A 19,489-nucleotide genomic window follows, 5' to 3' on the forward strand; every position below is an offset into this window, starting at 1 on the left:
GAATTTGAAAATATAATTGGGTGTCAAAGCTTCATTGAAGAATTAGAGTTCAAAAGATGGTTTTTAGAGAAAGTTGAATATTAGTTTGGATCCAAGTTAGAAAGAGCGTTTTGTGTTTAGGAATGTGTTCAACAAAAGTCTTCAAATGATAATCGAGTTCAAGTCTACCATGGGAGTCAACATGTTGTGAAGAGTTGGGTCGTAAGGGCTCAATTGTTTCAAGAGTTCTTAATTGGGTTATAGAAATTCTAGTAGAAGACATATGTGGTTGTTCTAATCAATATGGACGTTGATGGGATTGAGTGCACAAAGATGTCACAGTGCTACATTCTTGTATCCATGACATGTCATATGGCTCGTTGGGTAACTTTGGAAGGATATGGTGTTCATATTGAATGGGTTGTGGAAAGAACTTTGGTTAACATAAATTTGATCATAAAAATGTCGAAGGGAGCATCTTGAATGTCACTGTGATGTTGTGGTGGATCCAAACATTTATCATGGTGACATTCTAGAGTTGTGATGTATGAATATTAGATCCACTAATTCCTCGTACGTGAACGAAAATGCGACGGATAGATCATTCTAGGGGGAACACCATATGAGCACCCTACCTCCCTGGTGTCCTTTTGGACACTAAGTGAGCATCTTAAGTAGCACTTAGGGGCAGGCTTTTGATCTTGGGCTTCCATGTGGGAGTTGGGGCCCCATGAACGACTCATTGCAGAATGAAGTTGTGTGTCACTCTCAACCTGGAGATTGTCTTGTTCACCCTTGTAGGCCCTTGGTATACTCTTGGGTGGTATCATCTCCTAATTGGATTATCAAGGGACGTAGATCCTTTTGTATGTAAGCCATGAGTACTTTTACAAGAGGATTGTACTTTAGGGGATGAGAACTGCCCTCAATGCTTGTGGAATGTGAGTTCAACACACTTATTGTTCAAGTCATGGCTCCACAATGACAATCTCAATGAGAACTAGGGTTACCATGCCATAAGACTTCACTATTGAATTAAACATTGGAGTGTTTCCATGGATGGGGATGCCTATGGACACAATTCGATGTAAGTGACACATTTTACGCAGATTATGGCAAGGGTGATCCCTTGTGGCCTTGGAAGTCCGCTGCCATGTGACACCGTAGTTGGAGACCAATGGTATAGCCCTATTGACAAGTTAAATCTCTGTTAAGTATAGACAAAGTCATCTACTTTGTCAAGGCACTACTCTTAGCAGGCTTCAATTTTCTTACAAAACTATATGGTGCACACAAATTCCCTAAAGGTATGCTTCTTCAACTAGACAACACCCTCATGCACACATTTTTTTTCTCCTTTGGAATAGAAAAGAAGAGATCTCATTGAAGAAAAGAATATACAGAGAAGGAGCATAACAAATCCTTATGGAAGATGTTAACACTAGAAAACCTTAAACAGGGTTGGTGGTGACTAGTGACACATCATGCAAAAGTTAGGTATGAATGAAAGTTAGGAAGTTTGAACAGGGTTCAAACGTTGGGTATGAATTTTCTTCCTTCAGCAATTTTCTGGGAAAACTAGAAGGAATGGAACCAGGAAGCATTCTTGAATGAATTGAGCAACACAGAATAAGCAGTTAGTGTCATACCCATACCCATGCATCCGTTTTGGTGATAAAGTACCAAGGAATTTGGTCACATCTCCTATAATAAGTTCTTATTGGTCTTAGGTTCATTATAGTGTCTGCTTTTCCCTAATCCTCATCCATTCCTTTCACCTTGCTTTTAAATTTTTTCCCTTTTGTATACTGGTTGTATACTGTTTTGATCATATCTTCGTATAAAATCCGTCATCTCCTTTCAATTTTTTTTTCAGCTCCTCAATTCATGACTTCATGCATTTATTAAAGCAAGAGTAAACTTTTCATTAAAAGAACTCTCGCAATATGCTCCACTGATCCAAAAAGAAGACAATTAAACCATTTTCACCATTTCTAGTGTAGCTTTTATCCCATGAAACGCCCATGCATGGTCCCCCCGGAATCCCAATGGTTAGAGCATAAGGTTTCCATATTGGAGGCCTCAAGTTCAAAACTTGAGGAAAGGGTAAGGAGGAGTATGGGATGGGGGTGGAAATGGTGAAATACCCCCATGATATAGCTCAGGCCCAAGGAGCCTCCCAAGGAATAAAATTTGAAGGCTCAATTTATGAAATTTCAATAAGAATTTCCATTTTGATTTGAAGAGGAATGTCAGAAATTTAGGCCAGCATATCCAAAAATTTGGCCAAAATTTTTCAAAAAAGAACTTGAATCTTGATTTCTTTTTTAACCATCCCAAAATCTGAAATTTCAGAAGAAAAAATTCAAAACCATCAACCTCCCAGTGAACCAAACCAATAAAAAGCCCTTGCATTGCTCTCTCCAAATAATCCAAAACAGTGCCAACAAGGTAACACATCACATTTCCGACTTTCTAGATCAATGGCAACCCCTTCCACACAATTAGATCCTTCTCCACCTTATCAGTCACAACCCAATCAACCCCAAGAGAAACATATACCAAACACCAAGCTTTATTGACAAACTATCCAATTCCTCTTCATTACTTGTGCATCTATTCCACTAGTCTCCTTTGCTTGCACCTCAACCATCATAACCAGTTCTTTTATCTTCATTTAGAAGGACACCCTATGTCATGACATAAGTAATCATTTCTTTCTACGTTTTTGTCTTACCATTCACATACATTTCCACATCCTTGTTTTGACTACATGCATTCTTGAAATATTTTTGTTATACTCACAAAAATATTCTAATCCATAGAAAAATGGAAAGTCATACAGCCATCTAACATAGTCTTACTATAATAGTATGAAAAGATATTCTTTGATCACCTACACTCCATATAAGCATTCAAGTTTAACAACCACGCTTCAAAATTGTAAAATATCCCACCCAATCTTTCCATCAGATTGCTGATCCTAGGATACATAAGGAATAATCTTCAGACACCTCTTACTGCTAATGCAAATTATTCCATTATTTCCTTGCCTATCATTACTAAAGCCACATTCCATCTGCTTTGTCCTGGTCCTATTTACTTTATCTAAAAGCTTTCCATCTCTCTGGAATTATAGTTTGGAAATGTTTCATTATCTATTCTCCTCAGCTATCACTACGTCACCAGCAAATAATGCATACCATGAAACTTCACCTTGCGCATATCCACTATGCTTGTCCACAACCAATACAAAAAGGCACAAGATGCAGCATTGTCTCACCCATTTCTTTTCTTAAAGTTATTATATTATCACTTTAAGGACCCATTGTATAACCATCATGAGCTTTTCAAGGTCATTAAAGAACACATGTAAATATTATTTCTTCTCTTTCACACAAAACATAACAAAATTAATATCCACGAAGTGCAGAATACAATTTATAATCTAGGCGCACAATCATTCATGTTAATTAACACCAATAGAACATGGTGTTTCTCATTGCTTTAGTTGAAGTCAGAGTGGTAATAGACCACTTGGAACAAAAGATGGTACTAACCAAAGAGATTAATATCCATGAAGGGCAGTATACAATTTATAATCTAGCCACACAATCATTATTGTCAATTAACATCTATAGAACATGGTATTTCTCATTGCTTTAGTTGAAGTCGGGGTGGTAATTGACCAATTGAAACAAAAGATGGTACTAACCAAAGAGATTTGTTGTAATCATGGTCTTAGATGTCAACTAAAATGTAGAAATTTCCATCAAAATCTATGCTTTCCACCAACCTTGAATTATAATGGTGGAAAATTTCTGTCTCAAAAAAAAATCAGTAAAATATTCCAAAAAATGTTTGAAATTTATTAAAATCTCAAAATTTGTCAAATTTTAAATACAGAACAAAGTTTCCTTGAAATTAAAGATTTGAAAACTCACAAATAAATTTGTTTCTTCATAAATGTTTCTCTTTTTTTCAAAATAAAGCTTTTTTTTATAAAAAGAGAAGTTCATTAAGATAAAATGATGTACAAATAGGATGTGAGATCCTGAAAGGGGAAAAAAAAAAAAAACAAAGCTAATACAAAAAGAAAACCGAAATTAAGCCAACAACCAAAAGGATATGAATGAAAGCTTTTAGACTTCCAAATTTTATGCAAAATCGAACTCAGATATTAGCCACAAAATTATAATTGATATCAAATTTAAAAACATAGATCAAAATATAATACTATAAAAATAGTATTTTCTAATTTTGAGCAATACTCATTTAGAACTCTAAATGATATTATGAACAAACACATCAGGAGAACTGGAATTCACTATATTTCTTATATTGTCTTGAAGATGAAATGCATTGCATATAGGTAAAGGAGAAGTGTCAGTTCAAGAAGTATGAGAAAAAATGGTTGTTACAAGGTCGGTTCCCTTTATAAGGAGGAGCTGAACAGTCCAAACACTGATGCTGCAGTGTCAACTGACCCTGAAAGGCTATTTGGAAAATACCAACCCAAACTAAAGCTGCATTTGTTACTTGGGAAATAGCTATGGAAAGACTTCTTACCAACGACTAAAATTTCAATTTTTTGACGGAAATTTCAAGGCTCCCAATTATTGAAATTCCAAAAGAGCTTTCAATTTCAAAATAATTTTCAATCTGATTTAAAGAAATGCCAGATAATCAAAGGAAATTATGAAAATTATAATGAAACTCTGGTAAATACTAAACTAGATGATTGCGAAGAATTTAGAAACAAAATGACACCCCTCCCTCCAAATTTTGCTTCCTGTTCTTCAGTTTTAACCATAAATATTTAAAATTTCAGCCAAAACTTGCAGAAAAGATATTGCATATTGGTTTGTGTCAATTCATCCAAAAATCCAAAATTTCATTTGAAATTTCGGCAAAACAAATGAATTTTTAAAGCCATGAACCTTACCATCAATAATTTACAGAAAAGGGGGAGATCATGGTGAATAAATGATGTGTGAGAAGAAAATGCTGAATGTATGGATCAAACCCCGTTTAAACTGTGGAGAAAGATATACGAGCTTGAAAGGCATTCAAACAGGCAAGGACACGAGAAAAGCCTTGACCTTGATCCCTTGCACCATTTTTGGGTCAAGCAGAAGGAAAAAGAACAGAAGAGCCTTTGAAGGAACAGCTACATCATTTACAACTCTTTAAGATAGATAGCTTACTTCCCTTGCTAGATGCTTCAACAGATTGAATACACTGGATACTTCTACAATACTTTACTCCTGTCATACAGGTGATACCTTGTATTTTTTCTCTCTCTGTTTTCCTAGTCCTGGCAGTTTCCATTTGTAATTTGGGGCACCCCCTTAGAATCCTTTAATGAATTGTCTCCTCGCTGATTAATAAAAATTGTTGCACAAAACATAACTCAAAGTCCTAAACGAAATCAACAGCAGAGGGGATGCCAAAAAATAATAATTCTTAAACAAAATCAATGGCCGAAAGGATGCCAGAAATAATAATTATTTGAGACATCATTTCTGCCAGAATTCACTCAACTGGTTTCATAAATCAATGCTTTGTTCATCACAAGTAATTTAGGGGCCGCTTCGTATCACTATCAAAAATTAGAGAAACAAAAAATCAGACCTGAAAACCAAAAACCATAAATAGATACTAAAATTAGAAATCAACAACCTGTTTGGTTAATATTTATAAAACTAATACAAATTAAAATTTTAATTCAAAAATGCTCATTTTTATCTTTAAATCAAATAATATTATAAAAACATGATTAAAATAATAAAATTACAGATAATAGATATTAAAAATTATTATAATAAAAATAAGTTTACTATAATTATTTTACTTATTCTACTTTCAAAATTTACTTTACAATAAAAACATTGTTGGACAAGACAATAGAAAAATAGTAGAAGTACTTTGTAATTGGCTTTATCATTAATTTTTGAAAATTATGTATATTTTTATTTTAATTATATTTAAATTCATATCATCATTTAATTTTGATTTCAATTTAGAAGTGTATAAAGTGAATAATTTAATCCAAAAAAATTAATCAGAATATTAAAATTTGTAGCAATAAGTTGCCAAAACAACTAAAAACCACAAAATTTGGTTTTCAATTTTTTGACAAACAGTTGAAACTGGCAATAGAAACAGAAAACTAACGACTTAAGGGATCGATTGGTATCACGGTCAAAAATTAGGGAAACAAAAACCAAAAACCAAAAACAGAAATTAAAAACTAGAAACTGGCAACCTATTTTAACATTTATAAAACTAATACAAATTAAAAGTTTAATTAAAAAATGCTCATTTTCATCTTTTAATCAAAATATTATAAAAATATGATTAAAATAATAAAATTACAAATAATACACATAAAAAATTTACTATAATAAAAAAAAGTTATTATAATTATTTTACTTAATTGTTCTACTTTCAAAATTTACCTTACAAAAAAATTTTTACTGGACATGACAATTGAAAAATAGTAAAAGTATTTTGAAATTGGCTTTATTATTATTTTCTAAAATTCATGTATATTTTTATTTTAATTATATTTAAAATTTTAAATTTATATGATCATTTAATTTTGATTTTAATTTAAAAGTTTATAAAATGAATAATTTAATCCAAAAAAAAATATTTCTGGATATTAAAATTTCTAGCAACAAGTTACCAAAATAACTAAAAACCATAAAATTTAGTTTTCAGTTTTTGGCAAACAACTGAAAACCGGCAACAGAACAGAAAACTGATAACCAAAACAAACGTAATTTTACAATCTATTTTTTCACTATGGAGAAACAAAAACAAAAAACACAAAACAACAACGATACCAAACAGACCCTAAACAAGTACGTTTTATAATTTGTTTCTTCACTATGGAGAAACAAAAATAGAAAATAGAAAACAACAACGATACCAAACAGACCCTTAATTTGTAATGGTGAATGTGGATAATTTTAGTCTAAAAAATGTGAGTAATCACAATAAGCTATGATATCATAGTTGCATCTATGATCTATCATAACAATTTCACAAGAAAACCTTTTTATACAGAACAATGCCAACTAAACAGATGCCAAGTCAACATATGACAACCTATATATGCACTAAAACAAGTTTTGTAACATAAACAATATAGTTGGTTGAAATCAGTTTCAAATGCAGCATGCTCATTTTCATACGGGGAAATTCCAAATAGGTACTTAATTTTTCTTTATCCACACTCAAAAGAAAACTTCAAAACAAAATCATTCCAAATTAAACAGGAAAGAAAAAAGGAAGAAGAATAAAGAACACACTAAAAAAGAAAACCTTGAAAAAAAATTGGTCCAAATTAAACCGCGGAAAAATGAAAAAGAATAAGACTAAGAAAGAACTCCATTTGATTGACATTTGCATACTCATGAACTGTACTTTCATATTATTTATGTTTTTGACATTTGAATGGTATGCTTTAACTAACTTAAGCAACATCTATTTGTTTGTGAAATTCAGAAATTTTGACAATGGCTCGTTAAAATATCAAATAAAGGCATGTCATAGACCAAGATATAGTCAATAGAAATGTTTTATTATCATTATATGTAAGGGTATTTTGAAATCCAAAGAAGGAATGCTAAGGAGTTGTTTGGTATCACTATCAAAAATTAGAGAAACAAAAACCAAAAACTAGAAACAAAAACAAAAAACAAAAAAGCAACAACCTGTTTGATTAACATTTATAAAAATTAATATAAATTAAAAACTTAATTAAAAAATGCTCATTTTTCATCTTTAAATCAAATAATATTATAAAAATATAATTAAATAATAAAATTACAAATAATATACATTAAAAAATTGCTATAACAAAAATAACATTTATTATAATTAAATTACTTAATTTTTCTACTTTCAAAATTTACTTTACAAAAAAAATTTTATCGGACATGACAATTAAAAAATACTAAGAAGTATTTTGTAAAGGACTTCCTGTCACAGCCAGGATTACTCTTCTCAATACTACCTACACTCAGTATGAGCATGCGGCTATTGGAACTTCGCTTACCACTTTTCAAGCTGGTAGCGTCTGTCTCACGTTCTTTCCCAATTTCAATATTCCTCTAAGAGATAAAAATCTAAGGAATTGCATAAAAGTTCAGCTTCAGATTATTGGTGCTCCGCAGGTTTCTTCAGCCTACATGGCTACTCTTCATCATCAACTGATCTATAGACTTCAAGATCATACTGTAGATCTTCCCCTTCGAGGACAATCTGAAGACACAATCCTGATCACTGCTGAAAGAGAAGATGATGTTCCCACTATTCTCCAAATTCCACGGCAAATTCCTAGAGAAGAATTAAAGCAACTCATTCCTCTAGAGTGGATTTCCAGTTATGAGCAACTTCATCAACAATCGACACTCATCCATCTCTCAGATCCCAAGTTTCAAAGACTTCCAGATGGAACGGTAAAGACGGTGTTCAACCCAAAAGATACGGCTTCATCCAGTACTCCTCCGGTGTTCCAATCATTGAAGATAAAGCATGTAACTTTTGAGAAAGACATTCCTGTAAGCAGCGTTGAAGCAGACGGATCCCCCATCTACACTGATAAAATTGAAGGACATTTCATTTGGGACGTTGATCCTTCGATGTGCGATCCAGATTGTGATTGTCATAAATCACAGCAAAAGGAAACCAAGCCGTCCTGTAAGCCATTTCCACCTCACAAAAAACCTGATGATTCAAATAGCCCCTGGATAGGAATCCGACGCTCGGATCCTAAACCTAAGCCCTTATGGATCTATGACAGAGCCATTGAGATTCTTCGTGAAGAAAGACTTCTTCCTCCAGAAGAACCTGATCTAGATCCTTACCAAACTCCAGTGCCTAAACTGCCCCATTCACAACCAATTCCCTATTTCATGGCCTCTCCATATGACAAACAATTTCCTCCCTTGGAACCAAGATCATATACAAACTCCAACCTTCGTACCAGACCTTTCATCCAACCCTCTGAAGTCCAACCAGACGGTTCCAGAAAACTTCCCTCACAGGTTGAACAAGTTCTGAATTGGCAAACTCAGAATGCCAGATCCCAGAATACAACTTTATCTGCCATTGATCACAAGGTTGATAAGCTTTTACATCATGGCACTCAGATGGACCAACGATTTGGCCACCTTGATTCCAGAATCGAGCCTATGTATGCTGATCTCAAAAGAAGAATTGATAATCTTGATGCTGAGCTTAGGCAATTTATTTCTGCAGGATATTATGGATCCATGTCTAATGAAAAAGAAGCAGAAATCAGAAGGCTTAAAGACCAACTATCTCAGATAGAACGAGATCATCATCCATTTCCCCCAACTACCTATATTCCTAAAGCTTTTCCATATACTCACCTTACTCTTTGATTCCTCAGTCACCACCAACTCCATCCTACCAATCAGATTATTCCAAACATTTTAAATCCACCGCTAAGATCTTTAAGAGACATTCTCTTATTCCACCAACACCCATTCCTCCAAGATCTCCAATTCCGGCAAAACCCTTGCCCTCTGAGCCTAATGATCAAAAACTCAAGAGCCCATTTTTACCACCTGATCAATCTCCATCTCTGTTTGCTGACTTTGTCCCTGAATTACCCACTGATGATAACAGTGATGTTTCCACTGAAACATTGTCCTCCTCAGATCAAGAGATTACTGATCTCACCAATATGTTGATGGCATCTCCTACTGATCCCGGATCATCCAAAACACAAGAATTTCATGAAGAAACTGACACCACAGTCCCCATTGTGGAAGAACCTACTGAGGCTACTTCAACTACTCATCATTCAGTTCCTCATCATTCAACCAATGGTTCTTGGTTCTCTTTTGATGGATTACCTCCAATTAAATGGAGAGATCGAATTGGTGAATTTGGTGCATGGATTGACCTTCAACTTTCCAAGCCTGGGAACACTTTAGAAACAGTTTTCATTGAATTCACATCCAGATTTACTAGAACTTTAAGGGACTGGTTTCAAAGTCTTGGTGAATATAGACAGGTAACGTTCATTAAATCCCAGACTCCCTCCTATGCTTTGGGAACGCTTTATCGAGAATTTATTGGAGATCCAGATACTCATGCTAATGAAGTTAGACAAGAGTATTTTGAAATGAGATGCTGCTCCTTGAAAAGAAAAGATCTTGATTTTCACTATCAAAGAATGTCCAAGCAATATTATCTTCTTGGTGGATTTAATGATGATAATCTCAGACAAGTTTATATTAATTCTTTACCAGAAGACATCCAGCCAGATTTACAGAGAAAGATTGTATCTCTCTCACGACCACTCAGAGATATCTCAATTGGGAAATTCATCAGCTGGCCCTTTCTGCTCTTGAAAAATTATGTGATACACACCAGTTATTCTCAAAAATGTTGAAACAGAATCATAAGTTTACAAAGCAATGCAAGAAGCCTTATTTGCATATCAAATGCAAAGAAAATGATTGCATCTATAGTCCTAAAAAGAAGAAACACTTCAAAGACTATGGTTCTGACAAGCGCTTCAGAAAAGATCCCAGAAGAAGAAAGAAGTTCAGATTCTTCAAGAAGAAGTTTCGACGAGGACATGACAAATTCCCTCGCTATTTCTGGATATTAAAATTTTTGACAATAGGTTTCCAAAACAACTGAAAACTATAAAATTTGGTTTTTAGTTTCTTAGCAAATAGCTAAAAACCGGCAACAGAAACAGAAAATAGACAACATAAACAAACGCGTTTTTATAATCTATTTCTTTACTGTGCAAAAACAAAAATAGAAAACAGAAAATAACAACGATACCAAACTAGCTCTAAGCTTTCAGTGGAAGGGTAATATGTACACATATTCTTCCAAAAGTGAACAAACAACAAAATTAGTCAATCAAATTAAAGTTTATATTATAGATAGGGACCATATGCTATGGTATTTACCAGGCCTGGCGATGACCTTCTCCTGTGGCTTCAACATAATCTGACAAGGTAAAAAAAAAAAACACAAAAACAAAAGAAAAATGTCACAAACTTTAGGCACATAAACAAAAAATAAAAAACATATAAAATACAATAATGTACAGAAAAAAAAATATTTTTGTGACAGGAAAATAATTACATTGAAGAAGGATGCAGAAATAAATAATAATAATATCACTAGCAATAGTCATTGCAATACCTGAACGATCTGAGCTTCACCGCCTAGAATCTGAAAAGGAGTCAGAGCTTCTTGTGGACTCTGCAGCATGTTATCCCTTGTCAGTTTATGAAGCATGCATAAACCAGCAAGTTAAGTCCAACAACGACAGCAGAAGCAGAAATAGAAAAACAAGATGAGCTTTAGATAAGCAGTCACCAGTTCCCGCACACAAACAACCAGCCAGATAGATTTGGTTTGACAGTTTTGACACATTTCCAATATTTTATTCATCTATTCTTCCACCAAAAAAAAAAAAAAACGGCTACAAGAAAATCCTCATTCTCCTATTCCAGATATTTTTTCATGCATTAACTTTCTCCACAAAGTAGAGAATTCTCCAAATACATAACTTTTGTGAAAATCCTCATCCTCCTAGTGCAGAAATTTTTAGTGCGTTAACTTTCTCCACAAAGTAGAACTAGAGATTTCTCCAAATACATAATTTTTGTGCTACATAGTTAAACCTCAAGTTAATGATCTTATTTGATCTGATCAGTGACAACCCAGCACATTATAAGTCGGATACTTGGATGCCATAGCCATGTGAATTTGGTTTCCATTTGTAGTTCATCTTATTTTCCTTTTTGATAACATTAAAGCATCAGAAGAGAGGGATAAAAACCACAAATTTGGCATTGTCAACGTTTCCCCACCACCCCTTCCCTCGCCCAGAAAAGAGAGATCAAACCCTCCAAGAGCTCACACCATAAATTTGCAGTCCCGAGAAAAAAATATTATTGGCAAAGCAGAATTAAACTAATCTGCGCGTGCTATAAATTTTTTTCTACCAAACTAAACCCTAACCAGTAACCAAAATGAAGATCTTTTGAAAATACACACAATAATTGAACCGATCTAACGCAAAATAACACTCAATACCGAAATTAAAAGGCGAAATTCGAGCAATAATCAAACATAAATACAAATCAAAAAAATAAAAATAAAAATGAAGGGAGTGAGTGCGTGCCTGGTAAACGTAAGGTTGGAAAGGAGTGGAGAAGAACGGTGCTGCCATGGCGAATACACAGAAGCAGAAACGCCGAGGAGATGGAGATCGAAAGGACGGAAGCCGTGATAATCAACAACACGCCATTACAGAGCTCAACTCGAGTTCTGGACTTCCGCGATCAGATCGAAGAACTCAAATTCATGTGAAGCGAAAATTTCCGACGCTCCGCAAGCCCCATTTTCTTTTGTGTTTTTTTTTTTTTTTTTTTTTTTTATTTTTGCCGAGGTTTTGTTCCGTTTGGCAGAAATTAACAATGAGATAAGTAAGGCGGAAAAAAGAAAAGCAGAGTTACGGAAATGCCCTTTACAAACCACGGTTAAGATATGGAGTGCTCAGCCGTTGTGTGAAATTAAGGAAGAGCATTTTTGTCCATAGGGATACATATCAGCGCGGGGGAGGACGTGGCGAGAACTTATTGGTTATAGTCTATCTCTCAACGTGTCCAAATGACTCACTATACTAAATATAAATATTGGGTACGGCAGAGTGAATTGTCGGCAAAAGTTCAAATGGGTGGTTTGTGATAAATATTACTAGACCCACATCAAATTCGGCATTAATACACACAATGTTGTGCAAAACGATCATGCACTATAATAATTATAACAAAAAATACAAAAATATACATGATAATGAAAATAATAAATGACACATAAGGATTTAAAGTGATTTAACAAAATGTCTACGTCCACAGAAGCAAGCCGCGGTTGAAATTTGACTATTCATCAAAATTAGGGTTATAATATTGCATTTATACTAACACTACACGTATGAAGGGATTATAAAATTTCTCAAATACCCTTATATCAATCCACATAGGATTTGTTTCTGTATCCCCAACCTATTGATCCTCCCAGTTCAAATCCAACCTATTGATCTTCTCAGTTCAAATTTCAAAAATAACATTGAACAAAATCGTAGATGATTTTCTTCCTGATTAGCTTTTTCCTGAAAATGTCGATAGACTATGCAAAGCGTTGATGGTTTTCTTCTTTATTTGACTTCTGCCTGAAACCATCGATGTAATTACTATTACTGCACAATCTGTGTGTGTTTCTATATTATTCATCATAATTGCTACATTGCATGATCATTTCCGCACGTTTTATTGCACAACACGCAAAATCAATGGATATCAAAAGATTAATGAAAAAAATAACGTCCATTAATTAAAATAAAAGATTACTACACCAATTTTTATTCTTTAATAAAATATTTATTGTTAAAGTATAATTCTTACGATTCAAATCAATATTTATTAGTAAGAAAATCAATAAGAAAGTATCTCGAATACCTATAAGAAATGACCCTAAGGAAGTTAAGGCATTTCATCTCATCCTCACTCACTCCTTTACCGTTCAAACCATATAAACCTTGTAAATGCCCAAACTTAGGCATTGAAGTGGTCCTCTAAAGTACACTTCAAATCCTCTAAAATGTTTTCCTTTCATTCTGAGCGGTAATCAAAGCATGATTGATCTAAATTCTCTCAGATAAGTTTTGGCAACAATAGTTGGCGTCGTTTATGAGAAACTTTGAAGGAATTCTATTTAAAACTCAATCACGGTTGTATCACACAATTTCGAGTCTGAACCTGTTATTGTAGATCAATCGCCCCAATCAGTTCACTTCCCACCACTAGAAGATTTATTACAAATTGTGTCTTTAGACCAATTTCTAGCCATCCAAAAGAAAATAAAAGACATGTTTAACATGATCTTATAATAGAAAAAAGATCTTTTGAAACATGGCTCAGGTGTTGTTTAAGCGGAAATGACACCTAAGGATAAGATAGTGGTACCACATGAAGCAACCTGATATGCCCATAATAAATCACGCTAATAAGGGCAGGTCAACGCCTGTCTCATACCTTCTCCAAGTCTGACTTTCTGACGAGTGATTAGCTCCGACCAAATAAAGAGAATGAGAGATTCACGCCGACGCCCTTAAAAACCGAGTAATAGGCGCACGCACTTATGGCCGAAGAGCGATTCACGCCCCCACGCAATAAATCCGAGCCAACCAGCGGTCAACTCAAGCCCCTATAAATAGGGACTGGGGATACAAGCAAAGGTAAGTCACATAACACTATTCTACTGTTGCATTTAGCCCTCCTAAAAGCCTTCCTCTTACTTAGGCATCGGAGTGATCCCCCGGAGTACACCCCGGGTCCTCCAAGCCTTTGTTCTTTTCTTCTTTCAGGTCAACAAGAGTCGAAGGAGCATCCCAACCATTTTTTTTTTACCCCGCAACAGTTGGCGCCGTCTGTGGGAAGTTACTTTTAGGAGGCGATATTATCTTGCTCTTGACTTTCAAACATTTAAGCAATGCCAACCTCACGCAATTCCACCTCTTTCCCTGATAACAAAGAACCATCCCAATCCATCCAATGGACCTCCGATTCATCTGGTGTCAGTAGGGAGGAGTTCCTTGCCTTCCAAAAGGAAATGAAGGACATGCTCAACCAACTCTTACAACAGAAGAGTCAAGAGGGGCACGTCCTTCCCCAACCGCAAAAGAAACCCAGCGCAGACAAACAAGCTGACGAACTAAGGGAGAAAGAAGAGAAAACTCAACCCAGCAAGAAGGTAGAAGATGCAAATAGCGTGGACGTCAACCAACAAAGATCCACCGAGCTCGAGGAAAGAATAAAGAAGATAGATTACATAGAGAAGATGATGAAAGAGGGCAGAACCAGGCCCTACCATGGGGAAACATCCCTAAAGTGGGCGGAATCTCCGTTCAGCAAAGAGATCATGGAAGCTCCATTACCCAGCAGATTCAAGATGCCCACCTTTGAGAGATACGAAGGTTTGTCTGACCCCATTGATCACCTGGAAAATTTCAAAATGTTAATGCAGCTGCAAGGAGCTCCGGACGCCATCATGTGCCGAGTGTTTGCTACCACCCTTAAGGGTACCGCTAGAGACTGGTATCGAACTCTTCGACCAGGATCTGTTGGTTCCTTCCAAGGGATGGAGCAAATGTTCATCGGCCATTTCCTTAGTAGCCGGAGAGTTGCCAAAACAACAGGCCATCTAATGAGTATGGTGCAAGGGGACCGGGAGACTTTAAAGAACTTCATGCACCGTTTCAACACAGCGACCCTAGAAATCTGCAACTTGGATATGGGGGTTGCCTTGGCCGCCCTGACAACGGCTCTCCAACCTGGAAGTTTCTTATACTCCCTTGGAAAAAAACCTCAAGTAGACATGGGGGAGTTAATGATTCGAGCAGAGAAATACATAAACCTAGAGGAGATGATGGACACGAGAGGAAATCGTCTAGAGCGGAAAAGGAGAAACAACGGCAGAGAATCTGGAGACGCGTATAGACCTACAAAAAGGCACGAAACTAGTGCGCTGCAAACAGGTCAAAAGAGTAGAGGACAACACAACAAGTTCTCCACCTACACACCTCTAAATGTACCGCGCTCAGAGTTGCTGATGCAGATCAAAAAGAAGGACTATGTCTCATGACCCGAACCTATGCGAACGCCTCTACATAAGTGAAACATGTCCAAGTTCTGCGCATTCCATAGGGATCACGGCCACGACACAGAAGAATGCATTCAGCTGAAGAAAGAAATCGAAGTCCTAATAAGAAGGGGACATCTGTCAAGATTTGTCAAGAAAGAAAATTCACAAAGGGAATCAATCGAGCAGAGGAGGCACGGCGCAAAAGAGAAGGAAGAGCAAGCTATTGGGGAAATTGCGGTGATCTTCGAAGGATCCGCCAGTGGAGGAGATAGTGGAAGTGCACGCAAAAGATATGCTAAACAGGTGCTGACGATAGAAAAGGGGGAAACCAGTAGCAAACGAAACAAGAAAGGTGACGCCATAACCTTTGACAGCGGAGATGAAGAGGGAGTGCAGCAACCGCATGATGACGCACTAGTGCTCTCCCTACTCGTAGCCAATTACATGGTTAGGCGTATACTGGTAGATAATGGGAGCTCGGCCAACATCATGTTCTGGTCGGTCTTGGTAGGGATGAAGATCGGCAGGGAACGATTGAAGCCCGTCTCGACCCCTTTGATAGGATTTGGGGGAGACACTGTTCACCCCTTGGGAACCATCACGTTACCAGTGACAATAGGGACGACCCCGCAGCAGGTAACAACGTTGACAGAGTTCCTGGTGGTTGACCGACCTTCGGTGTACAATGTCATCTTGGGTCGTCCATTCCTTAATGCAGTTCGAGCGGTAACATCAACATACCACCTCAAAGTTAAGTTCCCTACACCACAAGGAATAGGATATGCCAAAGGAGATCAGGCCGCTGCCCGTAGTTGCTATGTAATGGCCTTGAAAGGGAAGATGGAGGCCAAAGAAGCTCTAACGGTGGAAGACCTGGAGGTCAGAGGAGAGTATCCCCAGATCAGTACATTACACGAAGATATCAAACACATACCACTGCGAGGCCACCAGGAGAGAAGTGTACAGATTGGGAATCACTTGCCCGACACCTTGAAAGCGGAGTTGACGGAACTTTTGGACGAATTCTCTGATTTGTTCGCATGGTCGGCAGCAGACATGCCCGGCATCGACCCTAGGTGATAGAGCACCGGTTGCAGGTCAACCCCAACCACCGACCTGTGAAACAGAAAAAAAGGAGCTTCGCGATGGAGCGGATCAAAATAATTGACGAAGAGGTGACGAAACTGTTGCAGGCCAACTTCATCCGAGAAGTGGACTACCCCGAGTGGCTGAGTAATGTGGTCCTGGTCAGAAAGCCCAATGGAAAATGGCGCACCTGCATAGACTTCACGGACTTGAATAAAGCGTGCCCAAAGGACAGCTTTCCTCTCCCTCGAATTGATCAGCTAGTGGATTCGACCTCGGGACACGAGCTCCTCAGCTTCATGGACGCTTACTCAGGGTACAACCAAATCCCTATGAGTCCCGCGGATGAGGAAAAAACTTCTTTCGTCACCGAAAGGGGTTTATATTGTTATCGGGTGATGCCCTTCGGCTTAAAAAATGCGGGGGCCACATATCAGAGGCTAGTGAACAAGATTTTTAAAGAACAGCTCGGAAAGACAATGGAAGCTTACGTGGACGATATGTTGGTGAAGAGCATGGAAGCAGGGCAACATTGTAAAGACCTGAGGGAAACGTTCGAGCTCCTCCGCCGGTACCACATGAGGTTGAATCCCTTGAAGTGCGTGTTTGGCGTTTCTACAGGTAAATTCCTGGGCTTTATGGTGACTCACAGAGGTATAGAAGCAAATCCGGATAAAATACGAGCGCTGCTAGAGATGGAAGCTCCAAGGACTAAAAAGGAGATACAAGTTCTGACCGGAAGGATAGCCTCCCTCAGTAGATTTATCTCCTGCTCAGGCGATAAAGGCTTACCTTTCTTTAGAGCACTGCGGAAGAAGGGAGGATTCGAATGGGGGGAAGATCAGGAGGCAGCCTTCGAGCAGCTTAAGCAATACCTCGGATCCCCTCCTCTCTTGACAAAAGCAAAGAATGGGGAAGACCTCTATCTATACATAGCTTCCACAGAGAATGCCGTCAGCTCGGTCTTGGTCCGGGAAGAGGGTAGAAAGTACCAGCCTATATATTACACAAGTAAGGTGTTAAGTGGCGCTGAAAAGAACTATTGTACGGTGGAAAAAGCCGCCTTCTCCATCATCTGTGCAGCGCGCAAATTAAGACCCTATTTTCAAGCCCATAGGGTTGTCGTGTTAACAAACCTGCCCATGAGACAAATTCTACAGCGACCGGAGAGTTCGGGGAGAATGACGAGGTGGTCGGTAGAATTAAGTGAATTCGACATACAATATCAACCGAGGCCCGCGGTCAAGGCTCAGGTACTCGCGGATTTTACAGCAGAAAGGCTCCCCGAGTCATCCACCAAGTCGGAGGAGTGGACACTGCACGTTGATGGGTCCTCTAATGCTGCTGGAGGGGGAGCCGGGTTCATCCTTTCTGACATGGAGGGCAATGAAACTCTCTTCGCCCTAAAACTGGAGTTCACAGCAACCAACAACGAAGCGGAGTACGAAGCCTTGTTAGCCGGCCTGCGACTGGCGGAAGCATTAGGGGTGGCACAGATCAAAGTACTGAGTGATTCCCAGCTGGTGGTAGAGCAACTCAAAGGAGAATTCGAAGCTAGGGATCCAAGAATGAAGAAATATCTCTCCAAGGCAAGAGAATACATAGAGGCATTCATCCAGTTCGACATAGAACACGTACCCAGAGAAGAAAATAAAAAGGCGGACGCACTAGCGAAATTAGCCTCGGCAACCGGTTCGGAATGGAAAGACACTATCTATCTTGAACGCATAGGAAAACCCTCATACGAGGAGGACAGAATTAACTCAGTGGCGTCCAAATTCAGCAAGGACGATTGGAGAGCGTCCTTATTCCTGTACCTCCAGGACGGAACCTTACCAAGAGATAATAAGAAGGCTCAAAAGGTGAGGAAGAAAGCGGCAAGATATACGTTGATGGGACGGGAGCTCTACAGGCGATCCCTTACACTGCCCTACCTCCGATGTTTAAGCAAAGATGAAGGGGAATACATACTACGAGAAATCCACGAAGGAGTATGCGGAAACCACCTTGCCAGTAGGGCTCTAGCCCACAAAGCTATGCGACAGGGATTTTACTGGCCCACAATGAGGAAGGACGCGGTTGAGCTCGTAAAAAAATGTGACAGATGTCAAAGGTGTGCAATTGTACCATACGCCCCCTCAAGTCTACTCTCTCCTCTAACCAGTCCCTGCCCTTTTGCTCAGTGGGGGATAGATATCCTTGGACCTCTTCCATAGACGACTGGCTAGAAAAAATTCTTGTTGGTAGCAATAGATTATTTCACTAAGTGGGTAGAGGCCGAACCCCTAGCCACCATAACAGAGCGGAATATTACACGCTTCGTGTGGACCTCATTAGTTTGCCGCTATGGTATTCCCTTAGCGATAGTTACAGACCACGGGAAGCAGTTCGACAACGAGCGCTTCAAAAAGTTCTGTTCGGACCTATCTATTAAGCTTCTCTTCGCGTCAGTGGCGCACCCCCAGAGCAATGGACAAGTAGAGAACATGAATCGGACGATTCTGCACGGACTGAGGACCCGACTCGAATCCATGCAAGGCAGATGGACAGAGGAGCTCCTTTTCCTTATATGGGCGTACCACACCACCAAGAGAGCAGCAACAGGGGAAACCCCGTTCATGCTTGTTTTCGGGGCAGAAGCAGTCATCCCAGCAGAGGTGGGCATACCCTCTTGGCGAAGGAAATACTTTAACGAGCAGACCAA

General features: G+C 38.0%; 2 protein-coding genes across 2 annotated transcripts in view; one reads left to right on the forward strand and one right to left on the reverse strand.

The window, feature by feature from the left end:
* LOC131164167 (uncharacterized) overlaps positions 1-12,466 on the reverse strand; it is a 27,193-nt gene extending 14,727 nt beyond the window's left edge. The window contains exons 1-3 of the mRNA XM_058121160.1: positions 12,179-12,466; positions 11,191-11,250; positions 10,953-10,992 (exon numbers count right to left, since the gene is read on the reverse strand). Coding sequence (XP_057977143.1) covers positions 10,953-10,992; positions 11,191-11,250; positions 12,179-12,226 — 148 coding nt within the window. The 5' untranslated portion in view covers positions 12,227-12,466. The remainder of the gene's footprint in view (positions 1-10,952; positions 10,993-11,190; positions 11,251-12,178) is intronic.
* Positions 12,225-15,699, forward strand: LOC131163464 (uncharacterized). Its single transcript, XM_058120057.1, has 2 exons — positions 12,225-12,362; positions 15,082-15,699. The coding sequence occupies exons 1-2, from the start codon at positions 12,225-12,227 to the stop codon at positions 15,697-15,699; spliced, it is 756 nt and encodes a 251-aa protein (XP_057976040.1).
* Positions 15,700-19,489: the final 3,790 nt, after the last annotated feature.

The sequence above is a fragment of the Malania oleifera genome, chromosome 9 (genome assembly GCF_029873635.1).
Source record: "Malania oleifera isolate guangnan ecotype guangnan chromosome 9, ASM2987363v1, whole genome shotgun sequence".
In the NCBI taxonomy this organism is placed as follows: domain Eukaryota; kingdom Viridiplantae; phylum Streptophyta; class Magnoliopsida; order Santalales; family Ximeniaceae; genus Malania; species Malania oleifera.

Bases quoted from the DNA above. Each gene is read 5' to 3' on its own strand.
- LOC131163464 (XM_058120057.1), top strand. From the start codon at position 12,225: ATGGCGAATACACAGAAGCAGAAACGCCGAGGAGATGGAGATCGAAAG. The intron at 12,363-15,081 runs GTGAAGCGAAAA...ATGTTAATGCAG, and splicing joins ATCGAAGAACTCAAATTCAT to CTGCAAGGAGCTCCGGACGC.